A 26,574-nucleotide genomic window follows, 5' to 3' on the forward strand; every position below is an offset into this window, starting at 1 on the left:
ATGGTTAATAATAGTCCATCTCTCTTTAATGATCTCTCACCTACTGTTCACATGTCCCTAGTTAACCCAAATGCCCAAAGCTAAATAAATTTGGATTTTCTATCCAAGGACATTTCAGAAACATGAAACATAAGAACACACCTGGACATCTCCTCTGAACCATGTGATTGTGGGACTGGGTATACCATTGGCTGCACACACTAAGACTGCATTGTCACCACTAGCAACCAACACAAGTTCATCAGATCGGTATATCTGCGGTGCCTCTGTCACAGGAATGAACATAAACCATACATAATGTAACTATTTACGTATAAACTGCTCGATAAAATAGCTCCATGCAAAATTAATCTCGCTGCTCAATCAAGAAACACCATGGAAATTAACAATTTTTCTCACTGCTCAATCAAGGTACTCGCATGGTCCCATTGAAACTAAACTAGAAGTGAAGGCCATGATAACCTAAATATAGTGCATAGCACACATTGTGTTGGTAATGCAGACACACTTCACATTTTATTAAAGTATCTTTTACAGTTTAGAAATGGTCCAAACAACATTTCACTATAAATTTTGCATTAACTTGACCTTTGACCCTGAGGTGAAGATCACAGTGACCTAATTGCAGCGCCAAAACTATTCTTACTGCTCATTTTTCAGTGTTTCAAGCTCATAAATGCATGTCAGAGAGTAACCATATACTGGATATATATTAAGATATGAAAAAAACTGTTTTCTACTTTTGAATTAACATTTTGATGGTAAAGCTAAGTAATGCAGGCCCTGTAAGGCTTTTAAAAGGGCTTGTCAGAAAACAGCATCAAACCACTTGGTCTGTCCCTATAATCATAAAAAAACACCTCCATTCCATCTGTTACCCGCAAAATTGTTTGGAAACTGATAAAAGAAAGTAGCATCTATGGCTATGTACAGTACTCTCCCCTTACCTATATATGTAAGAATGGCTGTTACATTATCCTCTCCTGCCAAATTTTCGGCCAAACACTGGTACTGGCCCTGATCACCTAGGAACATATTGGCGAAGCTGATATGTGGACCATTAATCTGAATCCTTTCATTAGGAATCATAAGCTTGTTGTCACGAAGCCAGTAAAAACTGGGGACAGGAAAACCCTCCGCAGTACAGGTCAGGTTCACCGTCTGCCCCGTCTTAAAGGTCTTAACAGAAGGAGTCACCACAGTCTTAGGTGGTACTGAAAACAAAATAAAATAATAAGGTTTAAGGGGAAAACAAAGAATTTAAGAGACTTGGAAATTATGAGTGTTTCATGGACAAAATATTTGAAGAGACAAATAAAACTAAAAGTAACAAATACATTTGTTTGTTCAGTATTTTTTTCATGAATAAAAATTTCATTCAGGAATTGTCACTTCATGTATTAAATACATACAAATATAGGTTACACTGAAGATTAGTAATGAATGTGATTTACCTTGAACTCGGACATGTACAAGTGCCTCAGTGAATCCACCTTCATTGCCAGCCAGACACAGGTACCTTCCCTCATCCTCAAGTCCAATGTTTCTGAAACATTGAGAAACTCAAGAATACTTCCATCCTCACAACAAAAGGCAACAAACATCAGCTAAAGCCAGGTATCCATTCCCAGGTTACTTTCCAATCTTGAATACATGTGCAATATACTTGTGGGTTTTTTTTCAAATAAGATGCTCACATCAAAACAATGATGAAAAAGATCATCACCAACAGCAATGTATCACCCTCCGTTTATACAAAACTTAGTCCCCTTTGCCCAAAGCTGCTCCAGGCCAAATTTGGATAAAATCTCTCCAATGGTACAGAAGAAGAAGGAATAAGGATTTTAAAGATTTAAACTTGTAATTCCCCTATTGGATCCTGCCTATCTGCACCCAGAGGGGCCACACCCTCCATTTATTCAAAATTGAGTCCTCTTTGGCCAAGGACGCTCCAGGCCAAATTTGGTTAAAATCCCTCCAATGGTACATAAGCAGAAGGATTTTACATACTTGCCTCAATGTTCCCCTATTGGGACCGCCCTTCTGTACTCAAGAGGGCCACACCCTCTGTTTATACAAATTGACTCCCCATTGCCAAAGGATGCCCTGGAAGAAACTTGGTTAAAATCCCTCCAATGGTACAGAAGAAGAATTGTTCAGATTTACCTAAAATTCCCCTATTGGGCCCAGCCCCTTCGACCTAAAGGAACCACAACCTCTGTTTATATAAAATTTAGTCCCCTTTGCCCAAGGCTGCTCCAGGCCAAATTTGGTTAAAATCCCTCCAATGTTACAGAAGAAGAAGGAAGAATGATATTAAACATTTAAACTTGAAGTTCCCCTATTTGGCCCTGCCCCTCTGCACCCAGAGGGGCCACACCCTCCGTATTACAAAATCCATAAAGCTGTTCAGTACTAGCAGCATTTTGAAGGAAAAGTAGATTGACGGATGATGGATGGAAAACAGATGCCGCGGATTAGCATAAGCTCACGATGGTCCTTCGGACCAGGCGATCAGCTAAAAACATTAACACATGCAAACTAGTAGCCAATGTGTGTAATGTCCACCTGTGAAGCAGTAATACTATAATGTACCTGATCAGAAGTGATCCATTGCTGAAGATCTGGTATTTGTTACTGTTGAGTAGAAAGTCTGAGTTGGGTTGGTACCAGCTGATGTTAAACTCAACAGTTCTTTGGACGACACAATGGAGGACTGCATCTCGCCCCGGCAGCACAGAAATGTTCCTCATTGGTTCGATCACTGGTGGCGGCTCTGACATGAAATATTCAATCATCAAAAATAAAGATACATTCCTGTTGTTATCAATAATTAAAGATATAAAACTAATAACAAAAAAATCCTGTCTGACCTGTAACTTCAGAAAAACATCTCTGACATATCGCTAAAGGGGTTACCTATCTGACCTGTGACTATAGTGTTCATCTCCTCCAACATATCACTATAGGGTTATCTCTGACATGTGACTTTAGAGTTATTCCTCTGACCTGTCACTATAAGGTTACCACTCTTGACTAATCATTGTATAGCATTCATTACCTGTCTGACTGTTGACTATAGTTTTACTTGTCTGGTTTGTCACTATAGGGTTACCTTCAACATGTTAAATAGGTTTACCCCTCTGGCCTGTTACTAAAGGATTACCTCTGACCTGTTAAAACAGGGTTACCAATTTGACCTATTCATGTAAGGTTCTCTCTCAGACCTGTTGCTATAGGGTAACCTCTCGGACCTGTTGCCATAGGGTTCTCTCTCTGATCTGTTGTTATAGGATTCCCTCCCTGACCGGTCACTATAGAGTTATCACTTTGACCTCTTCCTACAGGGTTCTCTCACAGACCTGTTGCTATAAGTTTGCCTATCTAAGCTGTTGTTATAAGGTGTCTTCTCTGATCTGTTGCTATAGGGTCACCCTCTGACATGTTTTTATAGGGGTATATCTCTGACCTGTTACTTCAATTACCTCTCCTGTCCTGTTACTCTAGGACTACTTCTTCTGATATTAACTCTGAGATTATGCCATCACTTAAATAATTGCTAGATAACATACCACTGACATCAAGCATTGTGGTGCTTGCATTCCAGCCAGCCAGGCTAGTAGCATTACAGGTGTATCTCCCCTCAGAACTCCCATCTACGAAGGGTATTTCTAGCACCACATTACTTGACTCCCTGTAAATAAAGACAAGAAACAGTGATAATAATATGACAAAATTGTGATCTGTTGCCAACGTTCCCCGCCATATACATGTACATACAGTTGACGATCTAATTACTTCAGACTTTTAGTAGTTATAAGCAGGGAATTTATAGCATTATTCAATATGTAAAGCTCCTTTCTTGCTTAAGTATCACTTTAACATCAGCTCTTTCGGTAATAAAATTCAATGATCAAATTGTGGGCCAGAGTTATGAAACTGTGTTTTCTTGAGATGTTACCCCTAACAACCTGCTAGCTGACTGTCAACAACAGTGAAACGATATTGTATTGACTTGTCAAATGTACCACAAACTTTGCAGAGTATTCTAACCTGTAAAAGAGTGGATTTCCTATAAGATCATTTCCTCTGCTCCACTGGACATTATATTTGATAGGGCTCTGTACGGAACACGTGATATAGGCAGTAGTGTCGTAGAAGCCACGAGTTATTTGGGGCATGTACACATTAGGACGTGGTGGAGGGACAGGACTGATGGCTGTAGGGGTCAAGCGCTGGATTGGGTTCCTTTTGTCATCAATTCCACTCACCTGTAAACAGAAAATAATTAAGGCTTAGCTCAAGTTGATGATGTATGCAACACATACTACAATGATAAAGGTGAATTTGTACACAGCAACTTCCACCAATGGTGGGTATAGTTGTATACTGAACCGTTAATTGTTCTTCATGTAATGATAACTTTTTATTAGAACAATGCCAATGAAGTATCAATACAATGTTTACCTACTAATGAACTCTCTTATCTCTTCTTTTAAAATTGAAAATCCTTTTGTTATACACATGTATATGTGATATACACAATATATATATATAAATTCTTGATAACTACAGAATATTTTTTGTGAACAAAGATATTGATCACAAGAATTCCACGGAAGTGGATGTGTCACCTGCGCAGGAAACTGGGAGATTACGAAGAAATAGATACACTTTTCATTTCAAGAAATAATGTTAAAAGTAAGCAATAATCATAGATTATGTTTTTGGATGGCATCATTTTGCTACATAAGCTGTTATTCTTGGAAAAATACTCTGAGTTTTAAGGAACTTGCTATGAATACTCATTGTCTCAATTCCAAGTTTAATTTGTATGATTTGTCGGATAAATAAATGAATGAACTTGTGGATTATGATGTTAAACAGCTGGTGTTGTCAATAACATTTGGAGTAAGACGGCATTTCAGAGGTATACATGGTGGGTCAAGTGGTAGATCGAAAACGTCCAGTATACAGTTTGAGTGAAGTTTCTATTTATAGTAACAGTGACCTTGAACTTTGATCTTCGGACCTGAAAGAAATCCCAAGCAAGCACTTTTGGTAAGGAAGCACTGCATGAAGTTTGAGTTTGATCGGCCCAAGGAAACTCAAGTTATCGCCCGAAAACAGATTTTCTATTTATAGTAACAGTGACCTTGACCTTTGACCTTCGGACCTAAAAAGCATTCCCAAGCAAGCACTTTTGGTAAGGAAGCACTGCATGAAGTTTGAGTTTGATCGACCCAAGGAAACTCAAGTTATCGCACGAAAACAGATTTTTTTATTTAAAGTAACAGTTGCCTTGACCTTTGACCTTCGGACCTGAAAAGCAATCCCAAGCAAGGACTTATGGTAAGGAAGCACTGCATGAAGTTTGAATTTGATCGTCCCAAGGAAACTCAAGTTATTGCACGAAAACCTCTGTTCGGACGCCGACGACGCCGACAAAGCAATACCTATGTGTCACCAGCTTTTCGCAGGCGACACAAAAAAACATGCCTGCTCTTATCAATCAATATGGATATTGGCTTTTGAATTATTTATCTTTTTACGTTTTAAGGTATATGGGTGGAGCAGGTATTGATTTTTCACCTGGAGGTGAAGGTTCTTACTGCAGTGCACTGCTCACCTATCATTGGTGATACAGTTATACTTCATGTCTCATGTCAGTAACATGTCTATATATCTTCACTTTTATAAAGTGCACTCCACACCTGTACTATTACACTAACGTTAATGTATAAAACTGGTTTTTGAGGAGAGGAATACTATCCTTCTCAATGTAATTGATTAGGAGATAAAAAGGAGCAGACCTCCATATACAGAACTGTTTTGTAGTTCTACATGAACACTTCACATACATAACTGTTTTGAGTTCTACATGATCACTTCACATACAAAACTGTTTTGTAGTTCTACATGAGCTCTTAACATACAAATCTGTTTTGTAGTTCTACATGAACACTTACCTTCACATACAAAACTGTTTTTTGGTTCTACATGAACACTTTCCTTCACATACAAAACTGTTCTTTAGTTCTACATGAACACTTCACTTACAAAACTGTTTTGTAGTTCTACATGAACACTTCACATACAGAACTGTTTTGTCGTTCTAAATAATCACTTCACAAACAGAACTGTTTTGTAGTTCTACATGAACATTTACCTTCACATACAAAACTGTTTTTTGGTTCTACATGAACACTTACCTTCACATATAGAACTGTTTTGGTGTTCTACATGAACACTTACCTTCACATAAAGAGCTGTTTTGGAGTTCTACATGAACACTTACCTTCACATACAGAACTGTTTTGGTGTTCTACATGAACATTAAACATACAGAACTGTTTTGTAGTTCTACAAGAACACTTCACATACAAAACTGTTTTGTAGTTCTACATGAGCTCTTAACATACAAATCTGTTTTGTAGTTCTACATGAACACTTCACATACAGAACTGTTTTGTAGTTCTACATGAACACTTCACATACAAAACTGTTTTGTAGTTTTACATGAACACTTACCTTCACATACAGAGCTGTTTTGGAGTTCTACATGAACACTTACCTTCACATACAACACTGTTTGGAGTTCTACATGAACACTTCACATACAAACTGTTTTGTAGTTCTACATGAACACTTACCTTCACATACAGAACTGTTTTGGTGTTCTACATGAACATTAAACATACAGAACTGTTTTGTAGTTCTACATGAACAAATACCTTCACATACAGAACTGTTTTGGTGTTCTACATGAACACTTCACATACAGAACTGTTTTGTAGTTCTACATGAACGCTTACCTTCACATACAGAACTGTTTTGGTGTTCTACATGAACATTAAACACACAGAACTGTTTTGTAGTTCTACATGAACGCTTACCTTCACATACAGAACTGTTTTGGTGTTCTACATGAACACTTACCTTCACATACAGAGCTGTTTTGTAGTTCTACATGAACACTTACCTTCACATACAGAACTATTTTGGTGTTCTACATGAACATTAAACATACGGAACTGTTTTGTAGTTCTACATGAACACTTACCTTCACATACAGAACTATTTTGGTGTTCTACATGAACATTAAACATACAGAACTGTTTTGTAGTTCTACATGAACAAATACCTTCACATACATAGCTGTTTTGTAGTTCTACATGAACACTTACCTTCACATAGTTCTACATGAACACTTCACATACAGAGCTGTTTTGTAGTTCTACATGAACACTTACCTTCACATAGTTCTACATGAACACTTCACATACAGAACTATTTTGGTGTTCTACATGAACACTTACCTTCACATACAGAGCTGTTTTGGAGTTCTACATGGACACTTCACATACAGAACTATTTTGGTGTTCTACATGAACATTAAACATACAGAACTGTTTTGTAGTTCTACATGAACACTTACCTTCACATACAGAGCTGTTTTGTAGTTCTACATGAACACTTACCTTAACATACAGAACTATTTTGGTGTTCTACATGAACACTTACCTTCACATACAGAACTATTTTGGTGTTCTACATGAACACTTACCTTCACATACAAACTGTTTTGTAGTTCTACATGAACACTTACCTTAACATACAGAACTATTTTGGTGTTCTACATGAACATTAAACATACAGAACTGTTTTGTAGTTCTACATGAACACTTACCTTCACATACAGAACTATTTTGGTGTTCTACATGAACATTAAACATACGGAACTGTTTTGTAGTTCTACATGAACACTTACCTTAACATACAGAACTATTTTGGTGTTCTACATGAACATTAAACATACGGAACTGTTTTGTAGTTCTACATGAACACTTACCTTCACATAGTTCTACATGAACACTTCACATACAGAACTGTTTTGTAGTTCTACATGAACACTTACCTTCACATACAAAACTTGAAAGAGAGTTCTACAGAGCACATAACTTCACATACAAAACTGTTTTGGAGTTCTACAGAGCACATACCTTTACATACAGAACTGTTTTGGAGTTCTACATGAACACTTACCTTCACATACAAAACTTGAAAGGGAGTTCTACAGAGCACATAACTTCACATACAAAACTGTTTTGGAGTTCTACAGAGCACATACCTTTACATACAGAACTGTTTTGGATTTCTACAGAGCACATACCTTTACATACAGAACTGTTTTTGAGTTCTACAGAGCACTTACCTTCACATACATAACTGTTTTGGAGTTCTACAGAGCACATACCTTCACATACAAAACTGTTCTTTAGTTCTACATGAACACATACCTTTACATACAGAACTGTTTTCGAGTTCTACATGAACACTTACCTTCACATACAGAACTGTTTTGGAGTTCTACAGAGCACATACCTTCACATACAAAACTGTTCTTTAGTTCTACATGAACACATACCTTTACATACAGAACTGTTTTGGAGTTCTACATGAACACTTACCTTCACATACAGAACTGTTTTGGAGTTCTACAGAGCACATACCTTTACATACAGAACTGTTTTGGAGTTCTACAGAGCACATACCTTCACATACAGAACTGTTTTTGAGTTCTTCAGAGCACATACCTTCATATACAGAGCTGTACAAAGAAACTATGATTATGACCATGTTGAAAAGAAACAGAAAGTTATCCTCTGTATTCCTGTTTGTCCTTAGCTGGTCATGAACTATAGATAACTGTAAATCTCAACCGCAATGTTGAATTCATAGTTGAAACCTTCTGTGAAAAATATATATATCGTGTCTGCATGAATAACCTAGTATACAGAAAGTTTTACAAACCAAGTTTCTTTGGAGGCAAACTTGAAAGGGAGAGAACTAGCCTTCACATGCAGAGCTGTTTTGGAGGTAAGAATGAACTTTTACACTCTCAAAGAAAAAAACATTTTGAGGTAGGAGTGAACACTTACCCTGACATAAAAGAACTGTTTTGGAGGTATGAAGGAATCAGTAAGATAGTAAAGGTGTGAATATTCTTCATCCTGCTCCAATTCCTGTAGTTCGAGGACATTGCCCTGGAGATCTATCAGCTCAAGTGTGTTAAAACGTCCAGGAGCTACAAGGTTACTTGCATTGATTACCATGTAAGTTGGCACACCTACAAAAATTGGAAAAAAATATTGAAATTATTTTACATACATTTATATCAGCATGCTATATATATGGTTAGAATAAAATCACCTTCATATGAAACATCTAAAGCTGCTCAACATAAAAAATATTTCACACTTCTAAAAAAATGTATGCAAAATTAGTGGTTTATTCCTAAGCATATTTGGCACACCTACATTTTTTTTTAAACATGTATATCACAATAAATACTTTATACTAATTACCGGTACATTGAACTACACACCCACATTTGGTTATGCAGATATACTTTGAATTTATTCTTCCTTTGAAATGCGAACTTAGTGGTAAAAATCCTACATGTAAGGTGTGACGCTTTAACTGTTTTAAAGGAAAATTTTCTGTGTATACATGCATATAGAAGAAAGGACAATGAGACAATAGTGGAAAATTTAGTTTCTCATACTACAATTCAATACTTCAAAGGTCGACTCTCAAACACAAACCTCCCAAAGGTCGAAGGTCAGTGTCAGCGAGGTCTCTTGTGGGGAATCGAGAGAAACCGGACACAAAGTCTGTGGTACTGAGGCCAGTGACACGAATGGTGTGGGCACTGTTACTCCCTATGAAGAGTTTCCATGGCCCGGCAGAAGGCATCCTGACATTCACTACTTTAGCATTTCTCAGATCCAATAGTTCATTAAGGCCGGAAAACACTGTCATCTTGCGACCTGGAGACAAAGGAAGAAATTTACATTCACTGGCAGCACATATGCACCATCTTTACACAGATTGTAGCAAGAGGTTTATGGGGTCTGTATTCAATACTCAAATCAGTTACTTTTATGTAAAATTCAAATTAGGTAAAACTGTTTTCATAAAAGTTTTGCAAGGTACAAGTTTCTTTTCAGAACTGATCTAGTTAAGCTATTGTCATGTAGGTAACAGATTTTCCCATTCATAGTTACATGTTTTGGCAGTAGAACTGAGATCCTTAAGTTGATTCTAATTTTTAAAATCATCTGTTATCTACTTGTTCATATGCATTGCCTTTACCGAAAACAAAGGAATATGACATTACAACTTTCGACCAAATAATTGCAAGGTATTCAATACAAGTCGCTCAGTCGAGTTCCTAATCAATCATCCTACAGTATCCATTCTTGATGACATAGATAGAAGCCATCAACCAATACTTTATTGTTCGTATAACAGAATAAAAATGTTAATGGTGGGAATGAAACGTTGATTAAACATGTACATGTATGGCAAGTAATAATCTATGATCAGCATTCTGGAATGTAACATGTTATTGACAAGAAAACTTTCAATACTTGCCAACTTTTTGAAAATTCAATGGGGAGTTTATGCATGCTCAGAATTAAAAACATAACTAAAATGTGGGTATATACACTCAAGGGAAAAAATAACATTTTTAAATGATTTCTTTTCAGCTGCTCTTTCAGATGAAACCATGAGATCTTAGAAAATAGTAATAGTGTAAAAAATTCACAGGTTGAAAATGCTCAACTTTAAGGTCCAAAACCGTGAGTCTCCCTCCTAAATAGGAAGAGTTTGCAAGTATGAGTTTCTTACATATAGACATATTCTTCATTAAATCGAATTGATCAAATATTACATGCAATATATTTACAAGATGACACTAAATACCCTCCTACCTGATCCTATCATGGTCTGACTAACACCTGATCAGGACCACACAAGGATCATTCATAGAGTTTGGATAAAACCAGATTGCATATATTCTTAAAAAGAAAACATTTGAAGAAAAAGATGACAAACCAAAGACATTGCACAAAGGAGTGTATATTTATTAGGCCTGCCAAGAGAGTTGAAGAAGAGTAGCAATGTTTTTCAATGACATAAGTATTTTCACCAGTCTTTCCAGGCTCTTCAGGTGCTGATGGTTTCATATGGAGTTACACAAACATACCATGTTTCCATCTGTGAGATATGCTGTAGTACCTAGAGAGCTTATATCATGATAATGGTAAACTGTATATGTATGCACCTGTCCCTAGCCTTCTACTTCACTTATCCCTTCATCACATACCCTGTAGAATTTCATAACATCTACCCTGTAGAATTTCATAACATTTAAGTGCCAATTATCAGATATCAACATATATTATCAATGAATCGTTTCCATTAAATATCAACAAAGTTGGCTCCACAGAACTAAAGTTATCACCAGTATTCGCAGAAGCCATGCATGGTGGCCATTTTTTTTATCCCAAACATTAAAATTTAACTGTGTGATGTTAACTATATCCCCCATGTATGATTCCCAGAAAGTTTCATTGTAATAGGTAGCCTTGTTTTGGGGAATGTATTTGGATAGGTCTTGAAAAGTGCAAAAAAGATGATCATTCTGGGGAAAATAATGGAAACCGAAATATAAACATGTATAAATGTATCCTCATACAGCTACAGAAAGACGGAGAGGCAGACAGGATTCTTGTCTGAAAGTCAAGGGAATTCCCAACCAGTTTCACATGAATTCTGTGTCATTGAGAAACAACACTCTTATAATGACTGCATCATCATAGTACAGGATAAAACACATAGTAAACAGATCCAATCAAAATGTTTGCGTTAAAAATAGAAATTATTTATGTAAATATCAGGAATGTTTACAAATTCTCTTAACAAGTTGACAATTGCAATTAAGTACCTTGACTGTTTTCTACTCTACAGTTTATTAATAAAACATAAACATACAACATTATTTCAATAATTATTACAACAGCCACAGTTTGTATAGTCCTGTAGTGGAAACATATATCATATGACTCAGAATAGCTTTTATAATACATCTGCTGCCTTCTGAAACAGAAGAAATATATACCTAGTTCACACAAACTCATATTTGTGACTTTCAAGAAGCATTGACTCTCTTTATTTTACAAGCCCTTTGAAAATGTTGGGACCAGATTAGATTACAGTTGTACATGTAACATCTATATCCACGCTTTACACTAAGTCTTACAGGTGACCAATCTAGTTTTATTTTTATAGCCTTGCAAGTGAAAGCATCCAATCAAAAAGTGTAAAATGATTCAAAACTTGTAGAGGAACCTTTAGTTTAAATTTCCATAAAACAGTGACAGCTTGAAGTATTGATATATTTAACATCATCTCATGATCAGGAAAACTCTTCTGTTAGTATAATATTATATACCGTAGGCCACACACATGCAATCAACCCAAACTGCTAAGTTATTTTCAAGTGTCAAAGTACTTGTTGATACCATAATGATACATACTCTTTAGCACCCTACAACATGTTTTTGATGCCGAGTTCTCATAACCTCCAGTTGAGAATGGAGATATGGGTATCCATTATAAACAGCACTACTACATACAACCTCTACACTCCTGCCCTCACAAAACCATACTATTTCTAAACACTTTAGTACTGTGGGAATCACCAGTCAGTGATAGTTCCACAAACCAAGTTGATGACTTTATGATGAAAAGGAGTTGATAAATAACTATAATTCAGAACTTTAGAGGTAATGTAACAATACCCAATCTACATGTGTACATGTATGTGGAAGAACATTTTCATTAAACCAGAATCATTTCACTTAACTTGAATATCAAAAGAAGAGATGACCAGACAACATCAAATGGGTAGTTTTGGCAAATTTAATCCAGTTTACATGTTTCGGCCCACTAGGTGGGCTGTCATCAGGTTCATCAGGCTCTGATGGCGGCCACATAGTGGGCCCAAACATGTGAACTGGATTAAATTTGCGAGACTCCTCACTTGATGTTCTTGTCATTTCTTCAATTACTCTTACGGCCAGACTAGTGAATTCCACTTAAAGATTCATCAACTGGGGTACGCAGACCTTCACTGTACATCCACTAGTGGACATTGGATATCATTTTACCTTGTACCAATTCAAATTTGTTTCCAACAACTAAATTATCTGATTTTAATAAAAACGTTTTTTTTTAATTACGGTTGCTACAGAAATCTGCCCAAATTGTTGATGAAACAGGAAATTCACCTGTTTTTGTTATACATTTATCTTGTATGGGGCTTTTTTCAGAAGACAATTCATTGAAATATTTAGCGAACTCAAATAGTACAGTATGCAGTAATTACACCAGCATACATGAAACATAAGATAGCAAGAGCTAAGGTTAAAAAAAAAAATATAAATGATTTATTCTCCACAACCAATTTCCAAACACCAAATTAAAAGTTATATAAAGTGTACATAAACAGGCTTACATGTATGTTAGGCGTTAAGAACCATTTTACCATGATCTCTAATATCAATCTAAGAGTACAAAAATAGCAAATCTATATGTACCATCTTGTCATCAGAGTACACAGAAATACCGGGTATATCTAGCTAGATCAGAAAGTCAAAGATGAGGCCCCTCACCAACTATAAAATTTAATATGATGTTTTCTTGTTACCCACGCATCTTGGCTAAAGAATGGAGGAGTGCACCCATACACTTGGGCAACTTGTTCACATCCACCACTGTAGAAAGAAATATAGCTGAACCTCCTTTAAACTGATCATGTATATTCTTACACAATATAGGGACAACACAATGTTAAGTACAATACATATTGTATAGGCAAAAACAAATCCCACTGTTACACACACACTGGGGAAAATCTCAAATCTGATAATATGCATGTAGTCTTCTCAAATTTAGAAGATATTAAACGGACGATCAATTATCAATACGGAAAAATAAGAATGATCAGGATGGAGATTTTAGTGCAAGCACTTTTGAATAAATGATGTATTGAAAAAATCTCTTGCTAACACAAGTTATCCATAGAGCACATCCCCCTTAGTTCAATTATTATTGCAAGTGTTACAAAATTAGTTTATATTCCTGTTGCACCATGTTCAGTGGCGGATCCAGAGAGTATACCTGGAATGTTTTAAACAAGGTCACACAATAAGATAACATGGGGGTTAATATCAAAGAAATTTGACTACACGTGTACCTGTTTTTTTAGCAAAATTGACAGCCTCTCCCCCATCCCCCTGATCTGCTAAATCCTTATTGTCCATTATTACTACTGCAATATGCTGGTAAAATAAACTCTTTAGCTACCTACCATCAGGTCCAAAAACTTCTATGTCTGGTGTCTCTCCACTGACTGACACTGTGATCTCTTGCAGTTTTGAGTCAATTGGCAGTTCATACATCTGCGCCGTGGCTTCAGGAACATCTATGGACATGAGGTTAACCTTGCGCGCTTGCACTGCCACCTTCACAAAGTTCAGCACCTTTTGAAAAGAAATAAGAAATATTAGTTCAATGTTGAACAGACTTTTCTAAATGTAGCACCAAAGCTCTAATAGATGCAGGCCACTTTGTCTCCGAGGTAAAAATTTTATGTTCTGTCAGGCTTTTCAATCCTGGTGGGTATACAGTATTACAGATGCAATGTGCATAGACCAACTGTCAACATGTAAATAGGCCACACATGATATAGGAATATTGTTTCATTAGATTTTACGGTTATCAAACAACTAACACCTATAACCTGATGGCATGTTCCACATCAACTGTATCCAGCATCCTTTTTTAGGTGTCTGTACAGGTAAATTTATTGGTTATCACAGTGACCTTGTTTTCGACCCCAGAAGGTAAAAATGCAAACTGCTACAACAGGTGATGTTTGTAAACATACCAGGTACATGTGACATTTCCTCATAATCAAATGATGTCAGTACAGCAGCAATCACATAAATGTATTTTATCAACAGTGGCTTTCTTTTTGTCCCAGAAAGTGGGAACACATATACTTATACAAGTGGTGATGGGAACACATACCGGTACTAAATAAAGTGTCATGACAGCTGAGTAAGTATAAGGAATTAAGCCTGAAGAGTAATGACAGCAAAAGTTCAAGTAACAGTTACCTAATATATGTTCCCAAAAGGTCAAAATATAATCTTGTACAAGAGGTTTGTTTGTGAACAAGTGAAGTCCCATAATAATCACAGATAGAACTAATGACAACCATGACAATCTAATCATAAGACTGTTTACATTAATGTACATTACAGAACACACCTGAGCCAATTCACTAAGTATGACTGGAGCTCTGCGCTTCTCTCGCCGACCATCTTGTACATTACTTGAGGTATAAGGTAACTCTTCAACTAACTGTGGTATTTCAAACAATGATGACAATGATACAAAAGTTTAGGATCATATGAAAGTTAATGATAATGAGTGGGAGTAAAAAGTTAGGTTGCTCAGAGCAATCTCCACGCTTTCTAAACTTGGTGTGATATTTTTGCTGTAGATTTGGATCTTCAATCCCATTTCACCTCTCACCGATTTAATGTAGGTTGTAGCGGTTTTTCAGTTTGAGTGTTTTTAAAGGTTATCCCTTTAACAGAGTTAGAAGTTTTTATTCAATCATTCCAAATGTTTTTTATTCATCTGTCATCCTGTATCAACTCTAGATCTTGCCGACTTAAATAGAAATTGTGTGTGTTTAGGCCAAGACAACACTTACAAAGGTTACAAAGTACAGGACTCCTCTTAACTGAAGAAAAGAACTGATGGGAAAAAACATGGAATCTTTTTACACAAACACAACAACTCAGAAAATATGTAAATATTGCGTCAATCACGATTAGATGTTTTAACATGAAGTATTTATTCAGCATTGTTAGAAAAAACTATCAGCAAAATTATTTTGTTACCCAAGTCCAATATTCTCTTATTTAATGTACATGTACACGTGTCAGCACCTTCCATGTTTAATCAAACTGAACTTATATTAATATCAGGATCTTAAAAAATTAGTTTGCATTCCATATGAGATTCATAAAACAAGTCCAGAAGTATCAATTCAGCATGACTCTATGAAGTTGATAATGAAAAGAAAACTTTGAAGATAATATTCCCCAAAAAATGTTTTTTCTGCCAATTATGAAGTGTTTGACATCACCATGGTGACATCATGTCTATTGATGCAAGTGACATCATGTCTATTGATGCAATGTCATTATGTCATGACATCATGCATATGTCTATTGTTTCAATTATAAAAACACAATAGGGATTATTACACATGGTTATACGCAAAAATATAACCTGTGTGTATTCAATGCATTAAAGTTTAACATATGATAAATTGTACAATGCATTATTTTGTTTGTGCTATATTTAATATATCATAATCATACATGGAATCAAATGCCTCAAATGCATATAACATACTAAACCAGATTACTGTATTTGTATGGTGCATAGGTTATATCTAAGACAGCAAATTTACCTCTCTCTTTTCTATAATATTTCATTAATGTTTATGTTGTAAAGATATACATAATTATGCTTGCATCTGTCCCTATCTATTGGTCAGATCAAATTTCTGAACAAATTAAAAAGTAATTCATTAATGTCCATATTTTATAAAATGTTATTTTCGCTCCTGCCTTGGTGTATTTTCCAAACTATAATGTCTTTTTGAATTGCATTAATATACCACCAGGGTTTGCTACAGATGTTTTTTAACAAGATATGGTCGTAATTAATTATCAAGCCAGCATTCCTGCAGGTGCTGGCTTCTTGAAAGTGCTACACAACATTACATAAACATAGATAAATTTAAATCTACTTATCATAAGATTTACAACTTGCCCTCAAGTAGACCACTCAATTGAATTGATTTGTTATCAGAAGAAAGCTCTCAAAGATGGTTCTTAAAAAAATCATATCATAAGCAATATTTAAGTTCATCATTTTGATCGGAAACACACATAATTTTGTGTAGTGCAAGTCTCTTTTGACAGGTGGCCTCTCGATCTGTTCCCAGGAACTTTAAAAAGACTTGGGATGATTTATAATATAGCTGCTGAAAACCTCTTGGTTAGGTCAGTGGAATGCATTTTGATAGATTGGATTATCACAAGGAGCCATGAAATTTTATCACCAGTAATAATGATAACATTCTTTAACAAAGATACGAGGAACACTATTAGCAGCCACTTCCTGTAAGTTGTAACAAGGGCTGTGCTGCTAACAGATAAACCATGTACTCACAGGGATAACAAATCACCAACGTGTATGTGGTAGCAAATGTCAATGACCTGCATCAGATTTTCCAGCATTTTACAAGATTTATGTACAATATCAATGGATAATGTACTGTTGACATTGGAAGTTTGAATAAATAAAAGATACCTTTCAGATGCTTGTATTGAGTTGAATCATAATGTGATATTTGTATTGAGTTGAATTATAATGCGATATTTCATCAGACATCCTGAACAGTTCTTAATTTGTTAATCTGACCATTTTTAATAAAAACACACTGCATTGGCACCTATATACATATGGTAACACAACAGAGACCCAATAGTTTAAGTAAAACATGCATTTTTTCATTGCTGCAAAGTGCAGACAACAGCACTATAATAAAACAAGAGATCCCAGAGGGATCTAAATGGCGCCCACCATTGTACCATCTTCATTAGTTCTTTGTCAGTTTAACTTTTCTCTTCTTTTATCTGATCTGTTTGATCGAGTCATGTTAACAGTAAATTCACCTTAGGGTAACTTTAGATCTAAACTTAATACTGCTGTGTATAAAAGACAACCTTCAAAGTGAGTTTGTCAATTCACATATTTACTATGCCTTGGGGCATTTTGTTTTCACGATTAGTCTCGAAATATTACATACACAATGAGGGATCAACAGGAACCTACATATCAAATTTGAGAAAGATCCCTCAAGTTATTCCTGAGAAATAGCACTAAATGTCAAAAAATCAAAGAATGTCGGCCGTTTTGTTGCTCTGATCAGTCTCAAAATTGAACATGCACAACTACAGGTCACGGGGAACATACATGTAAAATCTGAGAAAGATCTCCTCAGTGCTTCCTGAGAAATAGCCACTGTCAAAATCCAAGATGGCTGCCTGTCGGCCATTTTGTTTACCTGATCAGTCTAAAAAGTAAATATGCACAACTAGGGACCAAGGGGAACCTACATATACATTTTTAGAAAGATCTCTCTAGTACTTCCTGAGAAATATCGATAACAAGAATTGTTTAAGGATGGACGACGGACGACTGACAACGGACGGACCACGGACCACGGACCATGGACGCAGGGCCAAACTAATAGCCCACCATCAGATGATGGTGGGCTAAAAAATGTATTTAAAACAGCCCACTGACTATGAAGTTGTAAAATAAAATGGACTGCATACTTTCAATTTTCTTCAGAGAATGTCTGTTAATAAGGAAATATTATGAGAAAGTTACCAATGGTGGTCTGAGGTTTCTTCTATCTATATACAGCTTAGGATGCATTTTGATGTCAAACATCAATATCAAGACAATGTTTTTTTCCAGGTATAGGTTCCAGGTTTTCCAGTTTTTTCAGTGTACATGTATTAATTAAAATCTTTACCTGATTGACCTGGTTTTTACGGAGTAAGAAGACCTGTCCAGAGCTGGTAGAGGCGATCTTCTCGTAAGCTTTGTAGCCCTCGTGTGTAGGATCCCCACAGTCACCCGTCAATACAAACACCACCTGTAATCATAGTGTAAAGTAAACTGTATGTCTATGATGATCTATGTACTACATCTCAAATCTCAAAGTCACAGTCAACTGACATTCGTTTGCACCCTCTCATCACTCAGCCATTTGCAATAATGTGTACCTTAAACTTGTCTACCATTGCTATGTATTCCAGTTCATTACCAATGGTTCTCTAACTTTTACAATATATACATTACATTAACTTGACAATTGTATCTTATACTATTTACTGCAATATTTTAATTCACTATAATTTGAAATGTACACCTGGTAAATATTAAAATATTATTGTAATTCAATTGTTTAGTATGTGTTTATTTCGAAATCTGAATAAGAAACCTCAGAGAAATCTACCTGTTCATGTACATACATCTATACAAACAGGAATTGTTGTTACTCTTGTTGATTAAAATTTTGTTGTGCTAGAAAAAAAATCAAATGTTTTTCCTTATATTTTTTAATTTTGGTATATTTCAGCTCCAAATATATAAACTCTGTACTAATTAATGAAATCATTTCTTTTAAGTGTCTTTATTTTCAATCAATTGCAATAGACTTCATAAACTTTTCTTCAAACTAAATATTTACTGACTGACAAGCAAGCAGCTAGAATTTCATAAGGGAAATCTGGAACACATTTCACTAAGCCATGGGTGGTCACAACTACAAACAAATATCATTGAATTGGTAACACCAGTTAGATTTAATATCTCTAATACCACAATTAACTGGCTTTGCCAACTTTGTGTATTTAATTTTAAGTATTCCATAAAATTTGTCAACGTCTGCATTTTCTTAATATTAGGATAATAGCAGCTGATAAAATACTCTCTATTTCATTTCACTATCTGTTCAGAACAACTACAACTTAACTGTAAATGAAAACGCATACACTATCTATTACATAATCAAATAACACTAACGCTCCGGAGACTCTTGAATGAAAATAAACACATCTAGCGTCAATTTGTCCATAAAGTTATGTGGTTCCATCCACATGCCCCGGTCTTGTATGGTACATTCTGTGAACTGTGATAACCAACCCGCCTATCTAAATTACGAATGTCTATAAAGAGATGCTGGGTCACCTATCCATGATATGTAGTAGTACAACAGCCTAGAGTGGTTTCCTCATTAGAAATACCTACACCACGAAACAAAAAACTACAGCCAAGTTTTACCATGCCTCAGTGGATTAGATGTCACAACAGTTGAATAAATTTGATTCTGTGTAATGACATTTAGTTTCAAAGTTATTCAATTTCCCCTCAGGACATTATGCACACGTTTTATTTAAGGAAAAACATGTTCAGTTAAATTTGCCTATTTATCAAAAACAGTATTATATAGACACATTCTCCTTGTCTTTAAAAAGATGGGTTTTGACATGATGCTTGAATTTATCAATGAAAAACAGTCAAACTCAGTTATAATAAATTCCATGGGGTAGAAACATATCTTTTAATACAACGGGTGTTAAATGTAACCAATATGCGTTACCCCTTCTGATCCATCCATATTAGCGCTTGAACTGACTGCTTGGACTGACCCCCTATTTACTTTTCTCCTCCCCCCTCCCTTTAGCCACCCCCAGGTCAAGGGTAACCCTCTTAATATGTATAAGTGTGCCCTTGGTCTAAAGATGCTTTCACAACAATATAGTTAAAAGCGCTTTGCATTTTAGGGAAAAGTTACCATTTACAGCAAATTAACCAAATTGATCCTTCTGCCCCTGCAGCCCCTCTATTAGTTCCTATATTAGTTTCACGTAAGATTTCAGAGCCATCAGTTGTTCAGGATTGATTAGTTTCAAGATAAAACAATGCAGGTGGTGTACCAATTTGTTGTTCTATACCTATCAGTGACATGTCTAATGCCACTGGTATGCCAAGAACACTATCCATCAACCCAATTATTTAAGAGGTTCTGTCACTAGTGTATAGCTGGTGATATCTAAATAAGAGCAAAATGTAAAACTAGGTGTCCAAACAAAGGAGGAGAGAACCAACAGCCTGGTTAAGTGAACTCATGTAGGAGTTTATGTTGTGTATTAAGTCCTAAAATTGAAAATCAAAATTAGTCCAAATTAAAATTTGAAAGGAACCAAGATCAGAACTACTTAGACATCCCTCCTGAACTTTTGGGAAATTGCAAACTTTAAATGTCAAATTCCAACTTGGCCTCCAGGCAGTTATCTAGTTGCATCTAGCTATAAAATTAAACAAGTGCACAGCTTTGGACCAACAGAAGCCTACAAGTAAAATCTGGGAATGAAATGACAGTCCATACTTGCTAGGAAATAAGAATAGTAAACTTTAATTGTCAAAATCCAACATGGTCACTTTTAAAGCATGTCAGTTGCTTTATTCTTGCAATCAGTCCTGAAATTGAACATGCGCAATTAAGGACCTACATATAAATATAATGTTCATGCAAAATTTGTGAAAGATCTATTCCTGGATGATTGCAGTTCTTGAAATCTTTTTGAATACTGTAATAAATATGCAACATATGAAACTTCTGTCTTACATCTGGAGCAATAGTGATACCAATAACTGTTTAAGGATGGACCCGTGGACCAAGGATGAATGGTGATTTAAACAGCCTGCCATCTGATGATTTGGGCTAAAACTACATTACCTAAATAGAACAGCTATTTCTGTTCTATTTCATTAATTTGTACTAGTTGCACAGCATTGACCTCTAGACCTGTGTGTAGGTGACCTTCAGAACTCATCAACTCTGAAGGGAAAGATTTCAGGCCTCATTTAACCTTAATTGAGCTTGTATAGATCAGCCAACCAAACTTAACAAGTCTAACACAACCTTGAAGAAATGAGGCCCTGCAAAACATTCCCTAGATTCCCTCAGAGCTTATGTACCCATGCCAGATAACATACTTAACAGGACTTGTATGTTGATTGTGTCAGTCATCAAAATTTTAATAAAATTGAATATCCCTACATGATGGGAACTTCATTTTTAATCATTTTTATCAAACCATCTCCCATACCAATTACTTTACTAAAAGAACTTAAAATTGATCCTACGTACTGGGGTGTACAATTCTAATGGCTCAATAATGCCTGGAGCTAGTAGATTTTATTTTGAGTCTTAGGGGAAAGTCAATACAAAAATATATGTAGGTCATCGGGCTAGAAGAATGTTTCAAAACTAACCTGCAGACTCACATTCTGAATATGAAAATATACACCCCTGATGTAAAATACACTCGTTCCTAATAAACATTGGGTGAACACTGCAACCTGTAAGGCCAACAAAAACAATTGATGTGTTTCCACTTTCCTCTAACCCAACCCTTCCTATATTAAATGTATCATTGTTATGCTGACCCAGCAGAATTTTCAAGGAAGGACTAGTTAATTCAGAATTCTTTCTCTATATGTAACTTTAGACAAAATTAAGCCAAAGTACTTCTCTTTTACTCTCCTTATCTGTTTCTGGCATGTTAGTTGAAATACTTAGCTAATAAATATAATGGGTGTTTAATGCATCTCATGCTGCTTCGAAACATTAGGAGGGGGGTGTACATACATGTAAAATATGTGTATTGTGTGTGTGTCTGTGTGTGTGTGAGGAGAAATAATGCAAAAAAGGGAAAATGTCAAACTACAGCTATATGCATGTATTCTGAAAAGAAAAACCTGTCAAATATACAGTCAAACTTTGATGTGTCGAACTTTGCGGGACCATTAAGAAATTTTTTAAACATCAAGACTTCAACTCACAATATAAATCACCTTACTGAAGTATAGACAAAGCTCTATGAAGGGAGACAACCAACCTGAGACTGTTTTTCTTGAATCTGTCCAAGTACAATGTCAGTGAGGTTAAAGTCACGAGCCCGAGCATCAGTAAAAACGTAGATGAAGGAGTTTGGTAATGAAACGTCAAGAGCCTCGCTGATGGCAGTGATGGACATCTCTGGACAATCCCCACCTCCTTGGACATACAACCCCTTCAATGTGTCCTTGAAATACAGTGGGTTTGTGGTGACCAGTACAGGGCCAACCTCTGTGAGTAACAAACAAGATAGCACATCAGTTCTTTCTTATGACATGTGATTTGATATTAGCATGGTCATATAACATCAATTTGCTATAAACTCTACAAGAAATTTGGATACCAAGTTTTAGAAACTTTCACAAATTTAGCTTCTACTAGTTTCTAATAAATTGCATTGTCAAAACATACAGGTACATGTTACTCCATTTGAAATAAACAGAAAAAAACCCAGAGGTCCTTACATGTGAAACACGTAGCTATAGAGAAGTTAAGAAACATGTACAGATAAAGTATATATTTCAGTTTAAATCAAACAGTTTGTGTTGTAATTTTTTAACTTTAAACACCAGTCTCATTCATCAGCATCAAACATATTTTGAAGTCCATAAAACTTCTAGCAAATGGCAGGAAATGTATGGAACAGGTCTTGACATTTCGACCTCAACATCATTTATCTATCTATATATATAGATATAATTATGATATCAGGCCCAGCTAGGTATATAATGATCATGATATAGCACATACTTTATTTCTTCAATGCTTTTTTTTTCTACCTTCTGTCAAAAAACCTGGGAGAGATAGTTTCATTCTACATATCAGCAAGTTATATGTAGATGATGTATGTACTGAACACGTTACAAGATTACCAAGCATTTGAGAGCATCAGCTGCCGATACCATGTATCCTTAACCAAGGTCTTAGAACTCTTCGTGACAGGCTAACTACCTAGTATTCTTATCCAAATAACTATCAATATGGTACTGTATAGTGGTTATATTTCGAGGGGTTTTTAATTTCGCTATATTCGCACTTTGACTTATATCCACGAATTCTAAACACCAGTGAAATTGTTGAAAATGTCAACCACTTTTACGGACCTTATCAAAACATGTTGAAAATACTTATAACCCAACACTGTTATGCAACCTTAAATGAACTCAAATCAGATTATCACAGGTCAACTGGGCAGTCCATGTTAAACATATAACACTTACATTAAGTGGCCACAACATATTTATGCGTACGCGGTAGGCAATTAAATTGAGCAGTTTACTCCTACAAAGGTACATAAACATTTGATTTTCGAGTGAAGTCACTGGCGGATCATAACAACGCTCAGGATCAGTGTTTTAAAACGGTTTACCTGTATTTCAAGGTTTAAGCCTTAAATGATGACACTCAAAATACTTTGCACGACACATGGGAATCGAGTACACAGTGGAATTTAACCCCTGCGAATATGTACTGAATACGACCACAAAATGTACTGAATACGAAACCACAAAATATTGACTCCGCGAATTTAGAGTGATATACAGTAATTAAAGAAACAGAGAAAAAGTAGATGTCTAGGTATTCTTTCTAGAACTTTATGCTTAATTGCTCAACGGACCAGAATATCATAAAGCAGTTTACTATGTAGTTTTTAACAACAGGATATTTGAATTATATCATTAAAATTTGTTTTCTCTTTTATACAAAATTTCCACAAGTATATATACCACATCCTGTTTCACACAGCAGTGTCACAGCTTGCTTTAGTCTATGAGTATATCTTACATTTACAAAGCTGGAAAACCAGAACTACAGCATATTGAGGCCCAGATATTTATTTTCCATTTCTAACACTTCGCCTTCTAAATATTGTTTGCATGTTATTACATGTATTATAAATATGGCACCATGTATCACTATGTATATCTACAAGTAAGAAAGAAATTGTAGGACATTTCCTGGCTTCAGTTCCCAACTTAATCACAAGGAACCATCAAAGAGTTTCAGCTTTTGATATGATGCTTAACAACTGTATCTCCTCAGCTTGATCCTCCTTTGATCACATGATCCTGATACTGGTTAAAGAGAGCCTATTGCAGAATGGGTGCAATTTTGATACCAACATGCGTGTAATTAATTTATCTTTGCATTAACATTTGTAATGCGGATGGTTAGATAGTCTCATCAGTGATTCACAAGCTGTTAAATTCTGATTTAGCCATGTCTATAGAACGGACATTTATTAATCCCTCGGCCACTGCTCTGTGGTGTTTTGTATCCCTTGATTTTGTTTTGGATATAACGGTAGCTTGATAGGGCCTGGACGCTTCCACTGAACAGATGGTCCAGCCAGTAAGAGAGACAGTATAATAATCTGTCCAGCCAGTTAGAGAGATAGTATAATAATCTGAAGTCCAGGGTTCAAATCCCAGCCTTAAGAGTCACAGATAGTCCCGTTGAATTTTTACACTCAGAACACTGTTAACGTTGCTGATTATATTTTGATTATTTGATCTTCAATATTTTTCATTAAAGTCCTGCGCAGGAAAACAGCTTCCAATGCCCAGTGTACGTATACAGGGATATCCTTAAACATTGTACCCGAACGGGCCACACTATGTACGCTCACCTATTCACATCACACTTGGTTGATATTTGATTCTTTGCAAGTTGTCATGTTGACCTTAGAAGTACAGTAATGTTTGCAATATGAAATGAAGTAAGAATATACCCCACTAGCAATTTTAGGCAGGTAGCTAATTATCCCCCGTCTAGCCACAGAGTCAGCAATATTTTGAAATAAAGTGAATTCAGATTTCATTTACTGGTAAACAATTAAGTGGCCTAAAGGACATGTACCACTCACCTGGATTTTCAAACATTTATGTAAAGTAAATTCATTAAAAGCACTATTGTGTCCCCATTTCAGACTCAATATCAAGTAGCATAACACTTATTTTTTAGGAACATTTTTTTCACAGGTCCCAAGAACCAAGGATGTTTCATGGTAAATTTCATGTAATTAAGGGGTGTGGCCATCCCCAGGGCTAATCCTTGAAGCATGATTGTATTTGTTTCTTCATACATTTGTATTTAGCAACAAGTGGTTTTGGTTTTCTGAGATTATTCAAGGACGTAGCTCCATGTGTGTAATGCATGTCTGCATGTGTATATGTATGTATGCTGGGTGTGGTATGTTAGTCTGTTTGCCTCCTTGCCACAGCACTGACCTGATGGTGACTTTATAGTGCTACCTCACTGAAATACCATGCCAAAAGCATCTAGCATAACATTCTACCTGGTCACATTATACTGACAACAGATTTTTGCCCTTACCCGAAATGTTGAATATTGAGTTACCATTTTAAGGCAATTGTTATTCCTTGCTAAATGTTCAGCAACAACATATACTTGTATGTTATAGGATGAGGACTTCAACCTTTTGAAGTTATGGCAATTGGACCAATGTGACCTTGCAAGTTGGCCAATTTCTTTAATCCCAGGTACCAACTGGCCAAATATCACCACCCTAGGCCTTATGGAACCTCAAAAGATTTTTAAGTTTTTTCTCAAGCCACTGTTCGAAGTTGACATCTGACATCATAATGTATTGAAATTTATAAAAAAATAAATACATATCATACCCAAATATTATGGCTCTATATATACCTTATTGTTATTTAGAAAATGTTACTTGAAATGTTTATAATGTATTGACCCCTAACATCTTCAAAGTAGGTCAAGGTCATTTATATGTGGAAAAAGTGAAGCACTCTATCCGGGAGATTTCCAGGTACACATTGGCCCAATGCCAGGACTAGTACTCTCGTGCCTTATGATTCTTTGTATGTTTTAACCTTTTAAACCCTTGTTAACCTTTGACCCCGGTCAACACTCATAGTTGACCTTTGACCTAAACTCAATATGCTACATCAATATTTGCCCTGCTGTTCTTCATACCATACCCAAGTATCATGGCTCTAGACCTTATAGTTATTTAAAAGGTGTTGCTCGATTCTTTTTAACATATTTGACCTCCGAGACCGTTAAGGTCAAGGTCATTTACATGAGGAAACCTTATAACAGCT

General features: G+C 35.8%; 1 protein-coding gene across 1 annotated transcript in view; it reads right to left on the reverse strand.

The window, feature by feature from the left end:
• Nucleotides 1–25,368, reverse strand: part of LOC110447526 (hemicentin-1-like) — an 89,077-nt gene extending 63,709 nt beyond the window's left edge. The window contains exons 1-12 of the mRNA XM_021493293.1: nt 25,353–25,368; nt 22,488–22,717; nt 18,551–18,673; nt 14,225–14,396; nt 9,609–9,833; nt 8,943–9,130; nt 4,054–4,271; nt 3,573–3,694; nt 2,596–2,776; nt 1,455–1,546; nt 948–1,214; nt 140–266 (exon numbers count right to left, since the gene is read on the reverse strand). Coding sequence (XP_021348968.1) covers nt 140–266; nt 948–1,214; nt 1,455–1,546; nt 2,596–2,776; nt 3,573–3,694; nt 4,054–4,271; nt 8,943–9,130; nt 9,609–9,833; nt 14,225–14,396; nt 18,551–18,673; nt 22,488–22,717; nt 25,353–25,368 — 1,961 coding nt within the window. The remainder of the gene's footprint in view (nt 1–139; nt 267–947; nt 1,215–1,454; nt 1,547–2,595; nt 2,777–3,572; nt 3,695–4,053; nt 4,272–8,942; nt 9,131–9,608; nt 9,834–14,224; nt 14,397–18,550; nt 18,674–22,487; nt 22,718–25,352) is intronic.
• Between the last annotated feature and the right edge of the window lie 1,206 nt (nt 25,369–26,574).

The sequence above is a fragment of the Mizuhopecten yessoensis genome, unplaced genomic scaffold (genome assembly GCF_002113885.1).
Source record: "Mizuhopecten yessoensis strain PY_sf001 unplaced genomic scaffold, ASM211388v2 scaffold3459, whole genome shotgun sequence".
In the NCBI taxonomy this organism is placed as follows: Eukaryota; Metazoa; Mollusca; class Bivalvia; order Pectinida; family Pectinidae; genus Mizuhopecten; species Mizuhopecten yessoensis.